The sequence below is a fragment of the Lagopus muta genome, chromosome 21 (genome assembly GCF_023343835.1).
Source record: "Lagopus muta isolate bLagMut1 chromosome 21, bLagMut1 primary, whole genome shotgun sequence".
NCBI classification, from domain to species: domain Eukaryota; kingdom Metazoa; phylum Chordata; class Aves; order Galliformes; family Phasianidae; genus Lagopus; species Lagopus muta.
Window position 1 is genome coordinate 2,261,959 of NC_064453.1, and position 18,511 is coordinate 2,280,469.

Consider the following 18,511-nt stretch of genomic DNA (forward strand, 5'->3'; position numbering starts at 1 on the left):
ATACCTGCAGAGAGAGAGAAGAAAGTGAAAGAATTAGTGGTGTTCTTTATCCCTAATTTTCCAAGAGAAGTCATTGGAAAGAAACTGTTTGCTCTGATCTCCTCTCTCCTCCTTCCTTTATGGTTCCTGTTTCCTTTCTCATTATCTGACCCCCTTCTATGCATACTCAGTTACTTCGTGGCCGTTGTGGTTTTCTCTACGCAGCAACAAGAAAGACATAAACATAAATAAAGGAAAATGTGGCTGGGGAACCGCAGCCTTGCGTTGAGTCGGAGAGACTTTGGGTTGGCTTCTTTAAAGCTGAGAGATTGTCAGAAGCAAATGGTCTCCATTACCCTGAGGTGGGCTGGGGAGTGCAAGAAAGAAAAGCTCCAGTAGCCCTCCTGGAGGACTCGTGTCAAACATTTGCTTTTGTTTTTCTAAGCAGCTATAAAAGTGGCAATAAAACGGCGTGCAAATAAACTTTTTTGTGGAGTTTCCTTCCACCCGAGGGAGGCTGTTGGGAGCAGACAGCTGAGCTCTGCGGTGCTGGGGAGAAGCCAAGCTGGAGTCTGTGGTGTAGCAAACGAATGCATTCTCTTAATGCCTCATTAGTGAGTGTGTGCACCTTCTGCCTCGGCTGGTGTGGCAGGAAAGCCCAGCAGAGTGCTGTCTGTGGGCTAACAAGCCCTGAGGTTCCTTACCATTGCCTTGGTAGCCCATACCAGCGTCTAATTCTGGTGTGATGTCATTTCAACCTCTTGACTTTCTTTCTCTTGCTGTTGTTTTTCTGGCAGGGTGGTGAAGGAGGAGATCTCGGATGACAATGCAAAGCTGCCCTGCTTCAATGGAAGAGTGGTGTCCTGGGTAAGTCAGCCTGTGTCTGTGTGCCTGCTGTCTGCAATGGGCACAGCAGCAGGGGGGGGATGATGGTGGCAAGGGCTTCTCTTCCCTCTGCTGAACCATCAGCTGAAGCCTGGCCTGTGTTACCAATTCCACATTACTTTGTCCATACTCACATCCATCAAATTGCTGTGCTTGTCTGCATCTGTTTGCTGCTAATTGTAGGGGAGATCTTACTGTGAGTTAATTGTTCACAGTTTGGAGCACTTTAATATCCTGTTCCCTGGGATGGAGCAGTTAATTGCATCCATCTATGTTAGGGCAAGCAAAGTTGGTTTTTACCTTTTAGAAAGACCACGTTTAGGGCAGGGTTGTTTCCTTGTTCAATTACCAGCATGATGGATCCCAATCTTCCTTGTCAGAATATGTGCATCAGGTAGTGGCAGATAGCTTGGGATTCTTTCACAAGCCATCAGTGCTATTTGTCATCCTCAGTGTAAATTATTGCAATGTATAGATGTATATTTCTCATCCAGACAACACACTTAAAATTGAAACATTAAGTGCATCCAATACAGCTTAGCTGTCTCCTCCCCCCAGCTCCTCTCTTCACTGATGCAGTGACTACTTTGAAGTTCTCAAGATGACTGATGTTGAGAAATTTGAGTTTCATCTTTTTTAATAACGTTTGAATCCTTCTATTTGTCATAGGTGGGCACTTTGATCTTAGTGTCATATGCAGGACTGATTTCCATAGGAGGAAAGCATTCAAGGAAGGGTCTGCAGGACTTCAGTTGCTGCTTACTTTCGCTGCCCTGGAACTCAGTGCACGGTTAGATTAGCATTAAATTGGAGTCAGTGCTCCTCATTAGGTATTTAGACCTCTTCCACATCCCACCTGTGTCCCACTTGTTCTTCTCTGCATCTCATCCTTTTCATTTTGGAATGGGTTATTTTAATTGAATAAATAACACGGGACAGAGGGTTGCTGCTTACTAGATTTATAGATTGCCTTTTCCCTAGTTGACTTTTTGTTGTTGTTGTTTTCAGAAATACAGAGACTATCATTGGTTACATGGCAGAGTCCTTCATCTAGAACTTAATAGTGTTAACACAAACATATCCTATTTCCTGCCAGGTTCAGTGAAGACAAAAGGGAGGAGTTTGGAACTCCATGTAGCATGGAAAAAGTAACCATCCTTACAATGCTGTATTTGAGATTTCCCTTGTCCCAGCTTGCAGAACCAAGAAAATGCACAAAGCATTGCTTCTTGGATGTAATTAGTTGGTCTCAGAGAAGGCAGGCTTGCACCCTGTTGTGATTGATGTCTCATTGTTGTGTTTTGCCATTTGTTGTCAGAAATCCCACGCAGTTTGTTCTGGACTTAGGGCAGAGTAGGTATTTCTGTGCCAAAATAACAGCTCGTGTCTGGGGTTGCCATCAGTCTCTGGCCTGATGAATTTGCGTTCAGTTTTGCAGTAGCAAAGGATGAAGCTTGCTGTTGATACAGATCTTCCCTTCTCGTTAGCATAGTGTTTTAATTTTGCTGCATGCAGCTCTAGACGTAGCACCCTAACTTCCCCTCCCTGCTTCCTTTCCCTTTGGCCAAGTGTGTTAAATCACACAGCGCCCTTCAGTGTAGTTCAGGATGCTGAGCAGCAACACAGGCCCTCATCAGCTTTTTCCACTGCCTGTTTTGCTTTGGACATTTTGCCCTCCTGCCCTTTTCCTCGTTTCCTTGCCACAGCCTGCCCTCCTGATGAACTTTATCTCCAGAGCCTTTCAGTGCACTCCTGCTCTAACAGTGGCTGTGGTTCTCCTTGCTTTGTAGAAGCACTGAACAAGACGTTTGTGTATTTCCACAGAAGCAGATTTCACTTTGTACAGGGCAGTGAGCAGTCCATCTTTATGCCACCTGAGCAAAATGCAGTGATTTTAGGGGTGTGTGATGTGCACTCAGGTGCTCCAGGCCTCTTTGGACAGGCAGCGTGTGCTCAGATGTGGCTGCTCTGCAGAGACAACAGATGTGAGCTGCAGAGCCCTCCCTAAGCAGCTCTCTGGAGCTCTGCTGGAGCCCTGGGACAGGGTGTGTGTTCTGCCTTTCATTAGTGTTCATGCAAGAACCACGACATAATTTGTCACATGCAAATGAACGCTGTCTGACAGTATGGATCTAAATTGGGTTTCAGCTCTGCGCTGCTGTGCAGCCTGTGTGGTTTGGGTTCTGCACTCTGTGAACACGAGATGCAGGAATGATCCCAAACTTTCAGTTCCAATTGCAACTGACTTGCAAACAACATTGCTTTTCATTCAGTGCATCTGATCAGATGTTACAGAAAGGCTGTAACGAGTGTTTGAAGATTCAAGGCAAAGTGAAAGAACATGGAAACCAAAACCAAACTGTGTGTTTGGTGGAGTACAAGTGTTAGAATTCTCTGTGGCTATTAGGAGCTGCTTCCTCCCATTCTTTGTAATTACTGGCATGCGTGCAGATGCTGCTTGGCACCAGCGTGGGCTTGTGTGACTTATGGCTGGAGATGGAATCAGGTTTGGGGAGAAAGAGGCGAGAAGGTAAAATTCAAGCATAAAACGTTTTTCCATTCTCCTTGCTGAGGGCAGGGCCAGCTCGTGGTGGAAGCTGGGAATGAGGAAGGAGTTGGCTGGTGGCCACAGCCGGGTCTGAGCCAGCTGCCTGCCCCTGCCAGCCTTTCTTCAGGAAGGCTTTGTGACATCTGGGAGCAGTTCCCTGGCTGGCTGCTGGGGATGTGCACCATCCTATTGGCTGGCAGTGATGTCAGAGCCTTCTTCCTCTCTTTTTTTCCCTCTATTAGCTAGGTGCCAACAGATAATGCTTGTCCTGTGTGTATGTAAGCTTTTAGGCACTGTGTTTGCAGTTAGAGCTGGGGGATAGAAGCATTATGCCTTCTCCCACGCTAAGAACTCAGGAGCAGTAGAAGCACTAAGTGATGCTCAGCAAAGTGCATTGTTGCCTTTTGACATGTAATTGAGGCCATGATTGAAGATCAGTGTGAACAGATTCTGGTTGGTTTCTGATGTTTAAAATGAAGGGATTTCAGGGCCTTTTTCTTCACAGGTCATACGTGCCCACATTCATCTGCTCATGGACTGGAACGGAGTGCTAGGGCCTCTATGGGAAAGAGGAGGTGGGAAAGGAGCAGACAGTTGGGCAGGAAGAGAGGGGAACTTGAAGGACAGTGGAAAGAATGTGGCAAATGAGGGGAGGCTGCAAATCTCTGGGATGTGAGGGTCTTCTCTTCGCAAAAGTAAGGCTGGATGGTTCTGCTCTGCTGTGCATGGGAACTCTGAAATTAGGTCTGTGATTTTACAGGAAATGCTCTCAACCTGTAGCTGAGCACAGCACTGTGAACTTACTGACACAAATACCAGTGGCTCTTCTTGTGTATTCAGCAGCTGCTATCAGTCCCTCACTCCCCTCTATGGTAAGAGGGATACTGAGAGCTGCTGCTGCTCCCAGTAGCAGAGGCAGTTTAAATAATATAATTTCCATGCTCACGTACTGCTTGGTGTTTAGGCAGATGAGATGTGAGAGCAGGGCTCACCACTGTTCACTCCTTCCCCTTCCCAGACTGGTTCTCTTTTGACATATTCAGCCATGAGTGTTGGCTGGGCTGGTTCCTTGAGCTGCCTTCGTGTCTGAGCAGGTTTGTTGTGCTGGGTGGCTGCGGAGTGCAGGCTGCTGTAAAAGGCAGCCTTCTCCATAATTAAGCTAAAAGCATAAGCAAATATGTTGTGGAGGAGAAAAAGGGAAACGGAGAGAGGTGAAGCAATGGGTTCAAGGACTCACTGCAGCACGGTGGTAGCAGTGATGAGAGGAACCTGACACTGTGAGCTCCCTGGCTTGGTGGCACTGCTTGGGAGCGTCAGCTTTGTTTGCATTTCAGAGTCCGGGTGCCTTCCTGCAAGTGCTGTGGTGGGATGGCATTGGCTGCAGAGCAAACAGCACTCAGTGTGATGGAATGAACTGAATCAACAGTTGCAATTAGTTCCACACTGCTTTATTAACTTCCTCCATGTGAACCACACAGAAGTCATCCACGTTTCCCATTGAAATGCAGCCCTTTGGGGTGCAGCCCAGCAGCTGTTGCACAGCCTTAGCAGCAGCAGCACAGTGTAAGCAAAGAAGTGGAATAAAATGCTGCTGCCAGTCAGAGCTGCAGGGTGAAATCCATTTATCAGGGCTGGATCCTGGCTGTGAGGCTGGGGTTCGCACTGCTTTATTTCATAATTGTGGAATCATAGAGTCGTTAAGGTTGGAAAAGATCTCTCAGATCATCCAGTCCAACCATCAGCCCACCACCACCACCACATCCACTGCACCATGCACTGCTTAGGAAGAATGCACCTTCCAAAATGGTGGGGAGCAAGTCAAATCAAAAAGCATCATCTAGAATTACAGGTGAGCTTCCACATATGTGTTTGAATCATAGAATCGTTTGAGTTCTTGTGGAAGCACAGGGAGAAGTCTGTGTGTCCCACAGCACATCTTCTCTGTTTTAAATAGTACAGTATGGGAGCATTTTATTCCTTCCATAGCATCCCAAAGGAAAGTTCATCATGAAGCCCATAGGATCCTAAACAATCTAAGGAGCATTCCCTTTGTTAGTGGAGAACAATAAGAACCTGATTGTTCTAGAACTAATCTTTGATAGATGAACCAAACAGGCATGCTGGATGGAGATGGTCTTTCTGTTCTGAATTTACTGCAAGTGAGATTGAGCATAGAAAGTGTCTAGTGTGACATGTCCATCTCTGTGACTCATTATTCCACAGCCTTCCTTGTAGTAATTGGGGGTTTTGGTAGGAAATAAAAATTGTATTTCCAGCACTGGTCTTTATGGGGAGAATTTACAGCCTTCTGTGGGGCTCACAGGAGCTTGGTGCATCCTAGCTGATAATGTTTTCACTTTGAGGTTGAATGTAATATGATTTTATGAAGGGTTGGCAGGAATTTGTGCAAGTGGACACTGAGCACTTCTTCTCTTCTTGTCTCTCATAGATACTAACAGAGTGTGTAGCAGAGCAGCAACCCCCAAGCACGTGTCAGGACGGAGGAACCTGTGCAGATATGTTGTAATTCTCTTCTTTTTCTTGGCAGCTGGTCCTGGCTGAAGGCTCCCATTCTGACACAGGCTCACAGTGCACCGAGAGCCACGCAGACCTTCCACCTCCCATCGAGAGGACAGGTGGCATTGGAGACTCCCGGCCTCCATCGTTCCAGTAAGAGCAAGTTGGCTTTATATTACTTCTTTAAACCAAAAACGTGGTTCCTTGGTGTCTATTCCACACGTTTCTCCCTGCTGCTGCTGCAAGCTGGCTGTTTGTTGGTACTGTTAAAAAGCAATATGCTTGTTAGAGCTAAGGAAGGCTGGTACTGTTGTGCTCTTGAATGTTGCTTACATTAAGCCTGAACTATGCTAAACTTTGAAGAGTTGAAGTGATGAATTTTATCACTTTCCATTATTATAAATGTGGTGTCTGTGCATTGGAACTTTGCACTGTCAATCAAGAAGCAGTAAATTCACTCCAGTTGCTGCACAGTGAACAGGAGCGATTGGCAGATGAGCTTTCACGAGAGCTAGAGCAGTGATGGAGCACCCACAACTGAGCTGAAGCCTGTGTTCCTGCCTTCTCCTGCACTAGCTGCCAGAATACTGCTTTTTCTTTTCTCTCTGGGTAACCAGATGGTGGTATTCTCCAAGCCTTTCGTGCATCTGTTGTACATTTGGTGTTAAAGTCCAGAAGTCCTTTTTCTGTATGTGTGGGAAATCTGCCCCATCTGGACAAGTGTCATTTGCTAACAAAGCTGAACTGTCAGGGCCTCTCATGTCTGCAGTTTGGCAGAGTTTCTCCTGCTCATCACATCTGTGAGTGTTGATGCTCTCATTTGAGGCCCTTTTTGCTGCAGGGACTGCAGTGTCAAGCAGCCCTTGGATGCAGGGGGTTAACAGTTGTTTCATTTTCTGCTCTTGACTGGCACCTTGTGTTGTGCTCTGAATTGCTGACATGAACAAATAGCCAGAAGGATGGGCTAGGAAGGCAGTGATTCGTGTGTTTTGAAAGGGAAACCCAGCCTTGATGTGCCTGTTGTCACGTTTCCTCTGTTGTCTGCATTATCTGTTGCCTGGAAGAGCCCCGGGTGTTCTGCATAAGCCTTTTACAGCCAGATGTGTTCTAGAGGGGACAAGAAATCTTAAGAAATACGAACCCTCCCTGACACTGTGATTTTTTGCAAGGATTTTACTGCCCTCGTGTGTCCGTGAATTGCTTTGTGTTGACCAGGGAAGGTTAGCATGAATACAGTCACACGGCTTGCAAGCATAAGTAGTTCTTTGTCTCCCTGCCTTATACCTAATTGTAATAACTGCAAGATTCTTTTCCAAGAAGTAATTCCATGGCAAGTTAGGCACAGCGCTGTGTTTGTGGAACAGTGTTGCTGATAACTGTATGCATTCAGATTAAATCTTTGATCTGCTCGTGCACCTGCTGCACTCAGGTGTCCCAAAAATCCTGCCTGTGTCAGAATGTCTCACTTGATTACTTGGCATGAAGCCCTTCTGTTTAGCTGTTTGCATTTCATTTAAGAAAACAACAGCATCCATTCTAGGTTTAAAGATTCCAGGTGATAGTTTACTGTATTTTGGAATAGTTTGTTTCTCCTGGATAAATGAAATAAGTTGAGTTGCCCAGTCTCTAATTATAAAGCATGGCTTCCAGAGCTTGAATTGTGAGCTGTAGTTCTTATCCTTCTTTGAAAGGACAGATCTTCAGATTTTGGTGTGATGATTCTGCAGTAGTGTGCTTGGTGCTGTTTCTGCACACTGTGTCTTTAATAGTGTTTCCTTCTAAGAGATGATTACTGCAATCCTGTGACTTGCACAGCCCTAACTTCACTCTCTCTGTGTGCTCATCTATCATGTCCCTTTCTGTGGCCTTGTCTTGTCTTCTCGACTCCTAAATCCCTGATGCTATATGGATGCTATTAAAACTAACAGAGATCTGTCATCTTCTGTCTTCTTTCTGCACTGCTGATAGAGGCCTTATTTATCCAAGAAGCCCCAGCCAAGCTGGGCGTTGTGTAATTGTGCAAACAGAAATGTTTCCTGGTCTACAGAGAATACAAGAAATGGATGGAGCAGACAGGCAAGCAATACCTTCCAAGAGAACGAGATAATTATCAGCAGAGAAGTGATAATCTCAACTGAGCTGTCTGACAGTATTGATATTTTGCTCCGTCACTGATTTCAATCCAAAGAAAATTTCCTTCCTCCCTCCCTGCTGAAGGTGCTGAAGCTCAGCCTGCATTTCATGCTCTACTGCTTCAGCTCTCTGGTTGCCAAATCCACGTCCACCTGAATGGGTGAGGCTGCTCCTGGGTCAGTGCATGAGTGACCTCTGCTCTTCCTTGCTGACATTTGCTCACAGCCCTTTGGGTGCGTGTGCTGGAAGCTGGATTTGCTCAGCAATGGGAGAGGAAACAGGCCAGCTGTGAGGTTCCTCCCATGCATTGAATTCTGCTGTCAAACACCTTTTATAAGCTAGTTTAGCCTGGAAAAGGCTTAGGACTGAGTAGTAATAGCAGTAGTCACGAGATGGTGCTGCTGAGATGTCTGGGTGCCTGCAGGGCAGGCAGAGCTCTGTGCTCTTCATATGTGATGAAGGCAGAAGATGCTGCCTCAGAAAAGTGTTACCCCCCTTTCAGTTGTATTGGGCTGACCTGAGCCCTGCAAACACAGTTGTGTCAGCACATAAATACGTGCTTACATGCTGGTAGCTTCCTTAGGGCTTGGCCAGTGCATTCAGATATTTTCTTGAATAAGAGGCTGTTTCCTAATTGGTGTGGTGGGCATGTCAGTACATTTCATTCGTGCTGAGAAAGTGTGTGGGTGTGCAGTTGTAGAAAGCTTTCAGCAGCCCTCTTAAATGGAGTCATACAGATGTGCTTGCTTGTGCCAGCTGTTTGCTCAAGGTCCCACTGATGCACAGCAATGAGTGCCTGTCCATCAGACTGTGCAGCTGAGAAGATGCCCAGGTTCACCATCAGTTGTAGAGAAAAGAGCATCTCCATCATCTCCCTTGCTCCAACCTTCTTTAGTGACTGATCTCTTTCCTCAGCAGTGAGCTTTTGGAACACATGGTTGCAAAGAGGTGCTCTTAGTATTCAGGGTGCTGCACTACAGCTACTGCTCTTGGTTTGCAGACATGTCTGCTGGAATTAAAAGAAAAAAAAGCAGTGTGGTTTATGTGAATTGAGAAATGGCCCTTTCTCAGTGCTTGAAGTTCAAGAATAAGGAGCTGGAGTTGTTTGTTTAGATTGGTCCCAGAAAGTGGCCCTAAGCCACAGGGCGGAATTCTCTGCTGCCTCTTTGAAACCTTTTGTTCTGGTTAATTAGTTGTAGGAACAAGAAACTGGCTCTCAGCAGAGCCTTCACAAGAGCATAATGGAAGAAATGTGGCCGCTGAGGTGGTCATCAGGATCTTTCTGCTTTTTGCCCAAAGCTTGCTGGCTCATAATGGCCCTTCACAGGGACTCATTAGATGAAGTGCCGTGCTGCACTGGCATAGCTGCATAGCTTTTGGATGGTTGAGAAGATGAGGAAAGGACCTGGGGTCTGCCTGAGTGTTTTGCAGACGTGCACTTAATTATTTCAAGGCTTTGCTGTGACTTGAAGGACTTCAGCCTTTAAGGTCAGCACTTTGCTTTACAAGTGGCTGCAGTGAACTACAGCTTCTGCCCCTTTGGCTGATGACAGCATGCTGCGTGTGCAGCTCAGGTTGTTGTCAGGGAAACAAGCCTGTCTGGAGAGGAACAAGCACTGAGGAAGCATGCCAAAACACAGCTTGGTTTATATATATTTGGAGAAATTGTGGGAAAGGCAGTTTGGTTCCCTGTGTGAGTACGTCCTTGAGAATAAGCCCCTGGTAGAGCATGTGCTGTGCTGGTTTTAGAGGAGGAGCTCATGCGTGCCTCTGTCTGTATCTTGGATCATAATCTAAAACAATCCCTTTCCTGTGTCTCAGGGCATGGCTGTTGAACTGTCTTTTCACTCTTCAGGTAGCTTTAAGGTGAGCAGAGCAGTCTGGAGGAGCTAGCTCTGCAGCTGCCAAATCTGTGTAGTAGTTTGCTGGATTCTAAACCAAATACCTCACAAATGCAACTGTTCTTATTAAAAAAAAAAAAAAAAGAAGAAGAAAAACTGACTCCACTGTTTCACTGTTTTGTGTTTTCTAACAGCCCAAATGCTGCCAGCAGTCGGGATGGACTGGACAATGAAACAGGAACAGAGTCAGTTATCAGCCACCGTCGAGACAGACATCGGCGGAGGAATAGAGAAGGGCACGAGGATGGTGAGTGGATCATATGGATCATCTTTCCCCTTTTTCATCTAGAAAATAAAAGATTCTTGTTATTTCACAGCAACAACTAGTTTTGCACGAGCGCTGGAGAAGAGTGTGTCTGCATTCCTGCGTGCTTTGAGGGGCTGTTATTACTTTAATAGAGGAATTTGGTAATTGCTTTGAGACACTTTGAAGCTCAGTGTTTTTGAAGAGTTCTGGGTAACCTACAGCAAAGTGGCAGGGAGATACTTGTGGATGATATACAGGATTTCTGTAGTATTAGGAGACTGGGAGAGGATAATGATGTAGCCAGCACTGAGCTCCATACCATCACAGCTAGACTGCCTTGTTCAACTGTGCTCGCTTCAAGGTAGAACACATTATCTGTATGAAGTGTTGGGAGTTTGCAGTGCAGACAGTTGGAAAGCTTTAGTATTTTAGCACTGCAAGGTCTGAGCCAGGATCTTCTGAAATGATTTCTGCTGATTTCTCCTGGCTTGGACCAGTCTTGCATGCTGGTATAACTGCAGCACACATATAAACTACAGAACATAATCTCTTGCCTCTAGTCTGTACATCAAAGTGAGCTTGTTTTTTCATTTGTTGCCAGACAAGAATTTCCAGGCCTAATTAAGAATTAATAGATGCCACCCATTGAGTCTAAAATGGTCCAGAATATGGAATAGTTGGACCCAAGAGGTGCCATCGCAGGCTTTATTCACAGCTCCACCCAGTGAAGTATTAGAAAAGCAGAAGTCACTGTGTGTTAAAAGCAGGTGTCTTCTGTTCATTTTACCTTTCCAATTTGTCAGTGACTCAGAGTGAATGAAAATTACTCAGTGGGTGGAGCAGAGAGCTGTCTTTGCATGATATTGCAGATCCCTGTGGGAAATCACAGAAACAGGGAGAATCTTGTAATAAGTGTTGTGAAAAAATCTTGGTGCTGGAAGAATGTTGAAAGGTGATTTGTTTTTCACGTTAGTTTATTGCCTGCCTCCTTTGTTGCTTCCTCCTCCTCTCCTTAGAAGCTTAGTGAGCCTGATGAAAGGGAAGCATAGGCAGGCAGACTTCTTGGTCTCATTTTTAATTCCCTCTACCCCTGCTTTTGCTCTGCTTCATGTTGCATTCAAGAAGAAGAGAAGTGCTGGGATTCTCCCTAAGTTGTCTGCCTCCTTTTTTGTCCCCCTACTGGCTGGAAATGCCAGGTCCTTTGTATGATTTCTGGTTATGTTCTTTTACACTCTGATCTCTCGGGGCTCCTCCTGTAACTCATTAGGTTGTAAAGAAAGCTGCTCAGCAAAGTGTCCCTGTGCAGAGATGTTGTTGTCTTGACCTCCAGCACATTATGATTCCTTCGTGTCACACTCAGTTCAAGCCTGGAATCTTAACAGGGAAAATATGTTAAAGCTTCCACAAAATGCAGTTCCCTTGTAGAATCAGATTGTGCCAGTTTACCTGAGGGGTACTGGCTGTGTTTACTTAGGCTGCCAGATAATTTCTTGTGCATTACAAGCTCTCTGAATGGGTTTTCTTTTCGTTAGAGGCTTAATGCTTTAAGGTGCTGAGGTACACTTGACATTGCTGAGTGCCCTTCATTCCTGCTGTGTCTCTTCTTTGCTCATTTACTGTATGGCAACATTAAGCCCTCAGGGTTAATGCACCAAAGAGCTAAAAATACCATCTTCACATTTGCCTGCCTGTCTTAAGTGCGTGTTATCCTTTGTATGTGTCCCTCCCTTCCTGGCTTGCTTAATGTGGCCAGAACACATGTTGCAGGCTGCCTTTGGCTTCAGTAAATGGGTCTGTATCATTTCAGCTGAAACTGGCTTCAGCTTTAGGAGGGCAAGCTGAGAGGTATTAGTTAAATGGATATTAAATGGGGGAAGAGCCGTAGAAGAAGGAGGATGGGATGGGGAGGGGGCAGCAGGGTCGTGACTCCTGGTTCACAGTCAGTTCTGGGGGCATTGGAAAGGAGTGGTAAATCCTCTTCTCCTTACAGAAAGAAGGAAACACTGCTGGTCTGTTTCATCTTGTCCTGCAGAGGCTTGTTGAATACCAAAATTACAGCTCTAGTAATTCATAGAGAGGCAGGATGTGCGTTCCTCACTGGAGCCCTGTGTTGCCCACAGGTTGTTTCGCAGGTATTAGTCATGCAAGCAGCCAAGATGTGTGTGCAGTACTGTCAGCTCACTGAGGCATACAGTAACACATACCACGCAGTGTTTGCAACTGGTGGAGCTCATCACTGGTGTGAAGTGAATGGCAGAGAGTTACCCACCCTAACCACGAGGCTAAACCTGGCTATTGCACAAAGTACCTGTTTCACAAGAAGAATTCAATAGTTCATTATAGACTTCATTTCAAACAAGGTGAAGAAGGTGAGAAAAGGTGCTGCTGAGCCTTTTGGGATCTGCTTAGGCGTGGGCACTTTGAACTAGAACCTGTGCAGGTCAGGGGAACTTGCTGCACTGATCCCTGACCACAGTGCAGTCGAGTTCAAGAGGATGAGATTCCTGTTCAGACTTGGAGAACCCACGGGGCAGGGAAGAGAAAAGGGAAGCATAACGAAGATCTGCTGCAGATGTAGCAAAATAAAAATCACCTGAAAGCAATGCAAGCAGGGCAGCAGAATTCTGTTGTGTGCTGTGCAGAATAATCCATCCTGTCAGCCTGATGTTTAGGAACCAGTTTTCAGTGCATGGCAAGAGCTTCCTTTTGAGTTTGCCACTGGATTGCACTGAGTTCTCCCCAGCTGCTCACTGCTCAGCTCCCCAGGTTACCTTTGTGTGTGTGTGTGTGTGTGTGTGTGTGTGTGTGTGCATTTATAGATGTATATATTTTAAGACATAATGGTGGTAAAACTGTGGAGGCTGCACGTGCAGAGAAGTGATTTTTATTTTGGAGAGGCTTTTTATCCAAAGGGGCTTTTGTCCAAGTTGGGAATATGTCTCTTCCTGAACACCTTTCACATCAATTAGTAGGAAAACAATTATTGGCATTAGCTTCAAATAAAATTAGTGCAAAAGGGCTGAGCTGTCAAGATGTCAGGGCTCCACTTTCTTTCTTCATGCAACAAAAGTTCACGTTGCTTTGGGAAGTTGACAAAGTCCTATTAAGTGAAAGTAGAGCAAGGATCTTAATTAGGAGGGTGGGAGGTCTGCTTGGCACATGTTCTTGGGACCCCTCAGTGACTGGAACAAAACTCCATGTCCCTTTTGGGAAACAGGACTGTGCAAGGTCTAATTAGGGAGGTAATTAAGAGACAAGTTTGCTTTGGCGCTGGAGGAGTTTTTATAGCTACTGCTTGCTTTCTTGGCACATCTGCAGATGCCATGTGTGGATGCTGGGGCTTCAGCACGGAGTTGGCGGTGCGGTGAACGTAACTGTGATCCCCAAATGTTTGCAAAGAGCAGTTCCAGATGTCCAGTCATCCCTACAAGCCTCTGTGTGCTTTACCATAGCGTGGTGAAGGACTGCAACTACAAAATGATTGCAGTGGGACAGTACAGCACCGACTGTAGCCTCTGCATGCAGCTGTGAGCTGCACAGATGGAGTTGCAAGTCTCTGTTAATAAGGAGGTAACAATTTCGTGTCAATAATTGGTCAGGACTTTCTGAGGATGGAAGCTCAGCTATGCCTTCTTCCCACACCACTCTCACCTTTATTCTTTGCAGGGTTACGGAGTACTCTTTACAACCTCTTCGAGCAGATGCTGCTTTCTGCTTTCAAGGCCTGTTTGATTTTGCACTTTGATGTGCCTTTGTCCCTCAGGCAGGACCAGCTCTGCTGTTGATAAAAGCCAAGGAAGACATACTTTAACCTCTGAGGCTATACTTTATTCCAATCTCTGTGACACATCGAAAAGCCTTTGTCAGACAGTCTCAATGGGCTCTATCATCCCCTAATGAAGAAACAGGAGCAAAGGGTCAATGGGGCAGGAAGTCCCTGGTTATTAGTGGGACAGGCATTGAACCAGAGCAGAGTCTGGGTTACACTGAGGGTGGAATACCTGTCTGTGCTTTGTGAATGGCATTACCATCGTGGCTTAATTAGCAAAATCTTAGGAAAGAGAGGAGCTGCCTCAGTTCCTGCCCCAGGCTGTGATGGGGTGGAGAAGTGTGGGTGCTGCAGGGCAAAGCGGGGCTGCTGCTGCCGGGATGATGGCAGGGGAGATGGGGGCCTTTGGAGCTGCTCACAGGCTGCAGGAAAAGCACAGAAGGAAGATGACTTCAACATGAAGCAGTGGTTTTTCCCAGGAGTGGAGGTATGCTTTGCAGGTAGCTTTTACTATGAGGTGCTTAAACTTCACTGAGAGTTGTTGAGAAGCACTGCTTCCTTCTTCATCAAGTGTGGAAGTGATGTGGGAGGGTCTGGTGGTGGGGCCCAGGGCCCAGGCTGTGTCAACCTGTGCTTTCTGAGGGTCTCAGGTCAAAATCCTGGGATAATACTGTAACTGTTCTAAGTTTATTATCCCAGGTGCTGAATGGGAACTCCACACGAGGATGCTGAGACTGTTGCAGTGCTAAAGCTCACTGCTGTTAATGACACTGAAAGCAGGCTCTAATTTACTCTTGTTATCCATTTATTAATAGTATTAATAATTCAACAAGCAGTGCTGCTGTGCTGCTCCGTTGAAGAACGTGGTGGTAGGGGTGGTTTGAGAGAGTTTGAGACACGTGAAACAAGATTTCATGTGAGAGTGGCTCATCTATCAGGTGTGATTGCAGTGTGTGTTACAGAGAGATAGCAGTGCGATAAAAGCAGCAAAGTCAGTGCAAATAGTTTTTGTTCTGTCTCCCCAGTCAAAATACGTTGCTCAGCAGATGGGCTGCCTCTTGGGTACAGGCTTCTTTGGGATCATAGCATGGAGGAAGATGCAAATATGTATATATATGTTTTTCATAATCCTTGAGTCTTCAGGACTGGAGTTTTTCAGCGTCCTAGCAGGAGCCCTGAACTGAGTTCTTTCATTTCTTACAGCACGTGACAAATAACAACTTGTGGGAAGCTCTTGTACCTTTGGTTGTGTTTGTGGGACTTGGATGGAGCAGTAGTCCCAGAGCACACTGGGGATTTCCCTCTGTGGGCACAGTGTGGGTGGGAACAGGGTCACTGCCACGGTTCTGAAGTGTTTTGACAGGAGCCAACTGCAGCAGGAGAGGCAGCATTCATTTTTCTAACACCATTAGGGTACTCATTTATGCCTACTGCTTCTGGCTTTATCTCCTTTACAGCCTGCCTGTGAACTGATACGTAGGTAAGTGGGAATGTTAGGGAAAAGATAAGTGGGCAGGCCAGGGCGCTGGGTTTTCCAGCTGTTGGATGAAGCCAGGTTGTGCAAGGAGCTTGGTTTCTGCATGTGGATCCTCCTGCAAAGTTGGCTGCAAGTCGCGGTGTGGAAGCAGTGCTGCTCAGTGTCGCCATTTCTTCCTTCCTTTTCCTCTTTGCCCAGTAGTAATACCCCATTTCTTTTCTTTTTGTAGTCCCTCGAATCAATGGCCATCCCAAACTGGACAGACATCGTGAGCACCCTCCTGGTTACGACAGCTCTTCTACCATGATGAGCAGCGAGCTGGAATCCAGCAGCTTCATCGACTCGGACGACGATGACAACACCAGCAGGTCGGGCACTGCTGTAGTGACTGAGCTGTTAAATCCCATTTCTGTGTTTCCCAGCTGCTGGTCTGTGTATCTGGGCTGTCCTGAAACGTGCTGAGAAGTTTTATTATGTGCTTTTTCCTCTTTTCCCTGCTAGATATGATTTGAGGACAGGTAATCCATCAGTAACGTATAAAATTGCTGCTCTGAGAAAAGAGCCAATTTAGTGGGATCCATACCCAAAGTGCCATCAGGCACAGCTCCAGTTAAGAGAAATTTCTGTCCCTGTTCTGTCCTTGTAATGGCAGGAATGGTTACATTTTAAAATCCAGGCAGTGTGCAACTGTCTCCTTATTGGTGAAGCAGTGGTGTGGTTATTGTAACAAAATACAGCCATGGTCCATTCCTATGGAGCACGCACCTAACTGAAGAAAACAGTGAAAGAATTCCAGTGTAATTGCATGGTCTGAGGCCTGTGGGCAGTAGGAGAATTCATAGGGTGAGTACTATTGCACAGGCAGGCTGTGGTGCCACGTATTTATGACTTCTTAATTATTATTTTTTCTTTATACATGGACAGAAGGAATGTGATGAATTATTCCTTGCTTTTTCCAGAAATCATTTCAAGGCATCCTCCTTCATCCCTAGAGGATACTTGTGTTCTTAAAATGTTTGCAAGCCAATACATTGCTCGGATTTAAAATATCCATTTTTAAATAGGCAAAATCAATCAAAGCCTGTGTGGCTTTGATTTTCCTGCCTTCAGTGCCAGCGTTCTCTAAACACCGTCCCTAGAGCTGTTTAAAGCATTCAGCCAAATGGGCCATGAAAAGCCATTAGAGATCTGTGAGAGCTGGTAGAGAACAAATTACAGATCCTGTGATTGTAACTGCAGATGTCTGTGAAGAAGGAAAGGTGATGGCAGCGTGGTGTTCTTAAATTTTAGGTAGAAGAGGAGCAGCAAAGATCCTCTGCTATTGGAGATCTTAGTTGATTGAACTGTGTTGATCGGAGAGTTGACCACAGCTTGTATACATGTTGAAGAGCAATAGCTTCAAATTCTGTTTCAAGGCTGGAAGGGTGACTAAATGAATGTTTCAGGCTGGGTTCTGAATTAGGTTTGAGAGCTTCTTTTGCAGTTACAGTGAAGTTGCCGACACTTGAAGACCCAGAAAATTACCTGCATGCTTTTGTGTTTCACATTGGTATTCATATGCATCAGGGCTGGCAGATCAGAGCCTTCCCAAAGTCTGTAGGGCTTCCAACCCTTCCTTCCCCCATTTCAAAATCAAAAACCAAAACCAACAATGAGAGGAAACCGACAACAAAAACCCACAAACATCAACAACCCTGCAGCTGATTGTGTTTCTTGGACATAACTTAATCATTTCCGGGGCAGGAAGAAATGCAGTAGGGCAGGATTAGCACAGTCAGGGTGGCCTCTGAAGCACATCACTCTAAACCCAGCTCAGTCCTTCTGTATATATTAATAACATAAAGCTTCCTGTGTCTGACCTGCAAAGAAAGTGACTCTTCGAAGCTGCAGCCGAGGCCTTTTCCTTTCTAGGCTGGGGCAGAAGCTGTTGGCACACAGGATAGCTGCCAGGCCAGCTAGTCAGGAAGAACAACTAAATGGAATGCTCTGAGGTATGCTGTTGTGTTACAGCGATGATGCTCTCAAGCAGATGAGAGATCGTGCTGGCAGGGAGAAGTTTCCTTTAGAGGCAAAAACAGCCAAATAGCAAATGGAGCATGCTGCGGATCTGCTGTGGATGGAGGCCTGGGGAAGACGAGGTTGAAGGGGGTAAGTTGGTTAATTACAGCTGTAGGGTCAGAGCTTGCCTTATGGGGGGGCTCTTTGTAGGGGAGGTCAACAAGTAAGGCAGCAGCATCCCTTACAGCTGGCTTCCGAGTGGAGAGCTTGAGGGTGTTTGTTTCCTTTGTTTCCAGTATGTGATACAGTTGAATGCTAGTCTTGTTTGCAGGCAGTAGGTGGTATTTTGGATACACATTGATGTAGGGAGCTTGTGGTAGACGTTTCTGTTCTGTTTCTGTCTTTTCTTAAGCAAATAAATATCTAGCAAATGCAAAGTATGCAGCAGGAGGGTTATTGTCAGCAACTTGTGAATGCTGTTCTTGATTGAATGTAACTGATATAATTCACTTTGACTCTGGGAGCAGAGTCTGAAGGCAGTGCGTTTGTGTGCAGATTGGAACACTGAATTTATGCTGTAATTGGTGGAGGGCAGCTCACAGCTCTCTTACAGCATGTGAAGGCATCTTGTTGCTCGGCTCACGTTCAGGCAGTAGAGCTCCCCCAGTCTCTTCTGTTCTTTTTGGTGCCTTTTGGGGAGAGCAGGCAGGTTCACTGTGATGGGAGCAGCATGCCTTGCCTTTCTGCAGGTTCTCCCTTACTGCTGCATGCTGGAAGGTTTGAGCTGAATCCTGCGAATGAGGCAACGTGGGGGAGAAGAGGAGCAGAATGAAATCAGAGAGGGGATAGAAAGGATGAGAACACTGATGTAAAATGCAAGGGGGTTTTGTGTCAGTCTTTGCCAGTACTTGCAAAAACAGCAGTAAATGTTGAACGGGCTCAATTTTGGGGAGCCCAGCTATTGAAAGACCTCTTTATTTTCCCTGTGGAAAAGGGAACAAGCTGAGAAAACCAGGTGCTGTGAGCTGCTTCCACAGATGGAGAGCTATCAGATCTT

The 18,511-nt window shown here is 45.9% G+C and overlaps 1 protein-coding gene across 5 annotated transcripts in view; it reads left to right on the plus strand.

The window, feature by feature from the left end:
• Positions 1 to 18,511, plus strand: part of DVL1 (dishevelled segment polarity protein 1) — a 57,119-nt gene that overhangs the window by 23,256 nt on the left and 15,352 nt on the right. For all 5 annotated transcript variants that reach the window (XM_048967986.1, XM_048967987.1, XM_048967984.1 and 2 more), the window contains exons 2-5: positions 777 to 846; positions 5,961 to 6,082; positions 10,098 to 10,210; positions 15,686 to 15,824. In XM_048967986.1, coding sequence (XP_048823943.1) covers positions 777 to 846; positions 5,961 to 6,082; positions 10,098 to 10,210; positions 15,686 to 15,824 — 444 coding nt within the window. The remainder of the gene's footprint in view (positions 1 to 776; positions 847 to 5,960; positions 6,083 to 10,097; positions 10,211 to 15,685; positions 15,825 to 18,511) is intronic.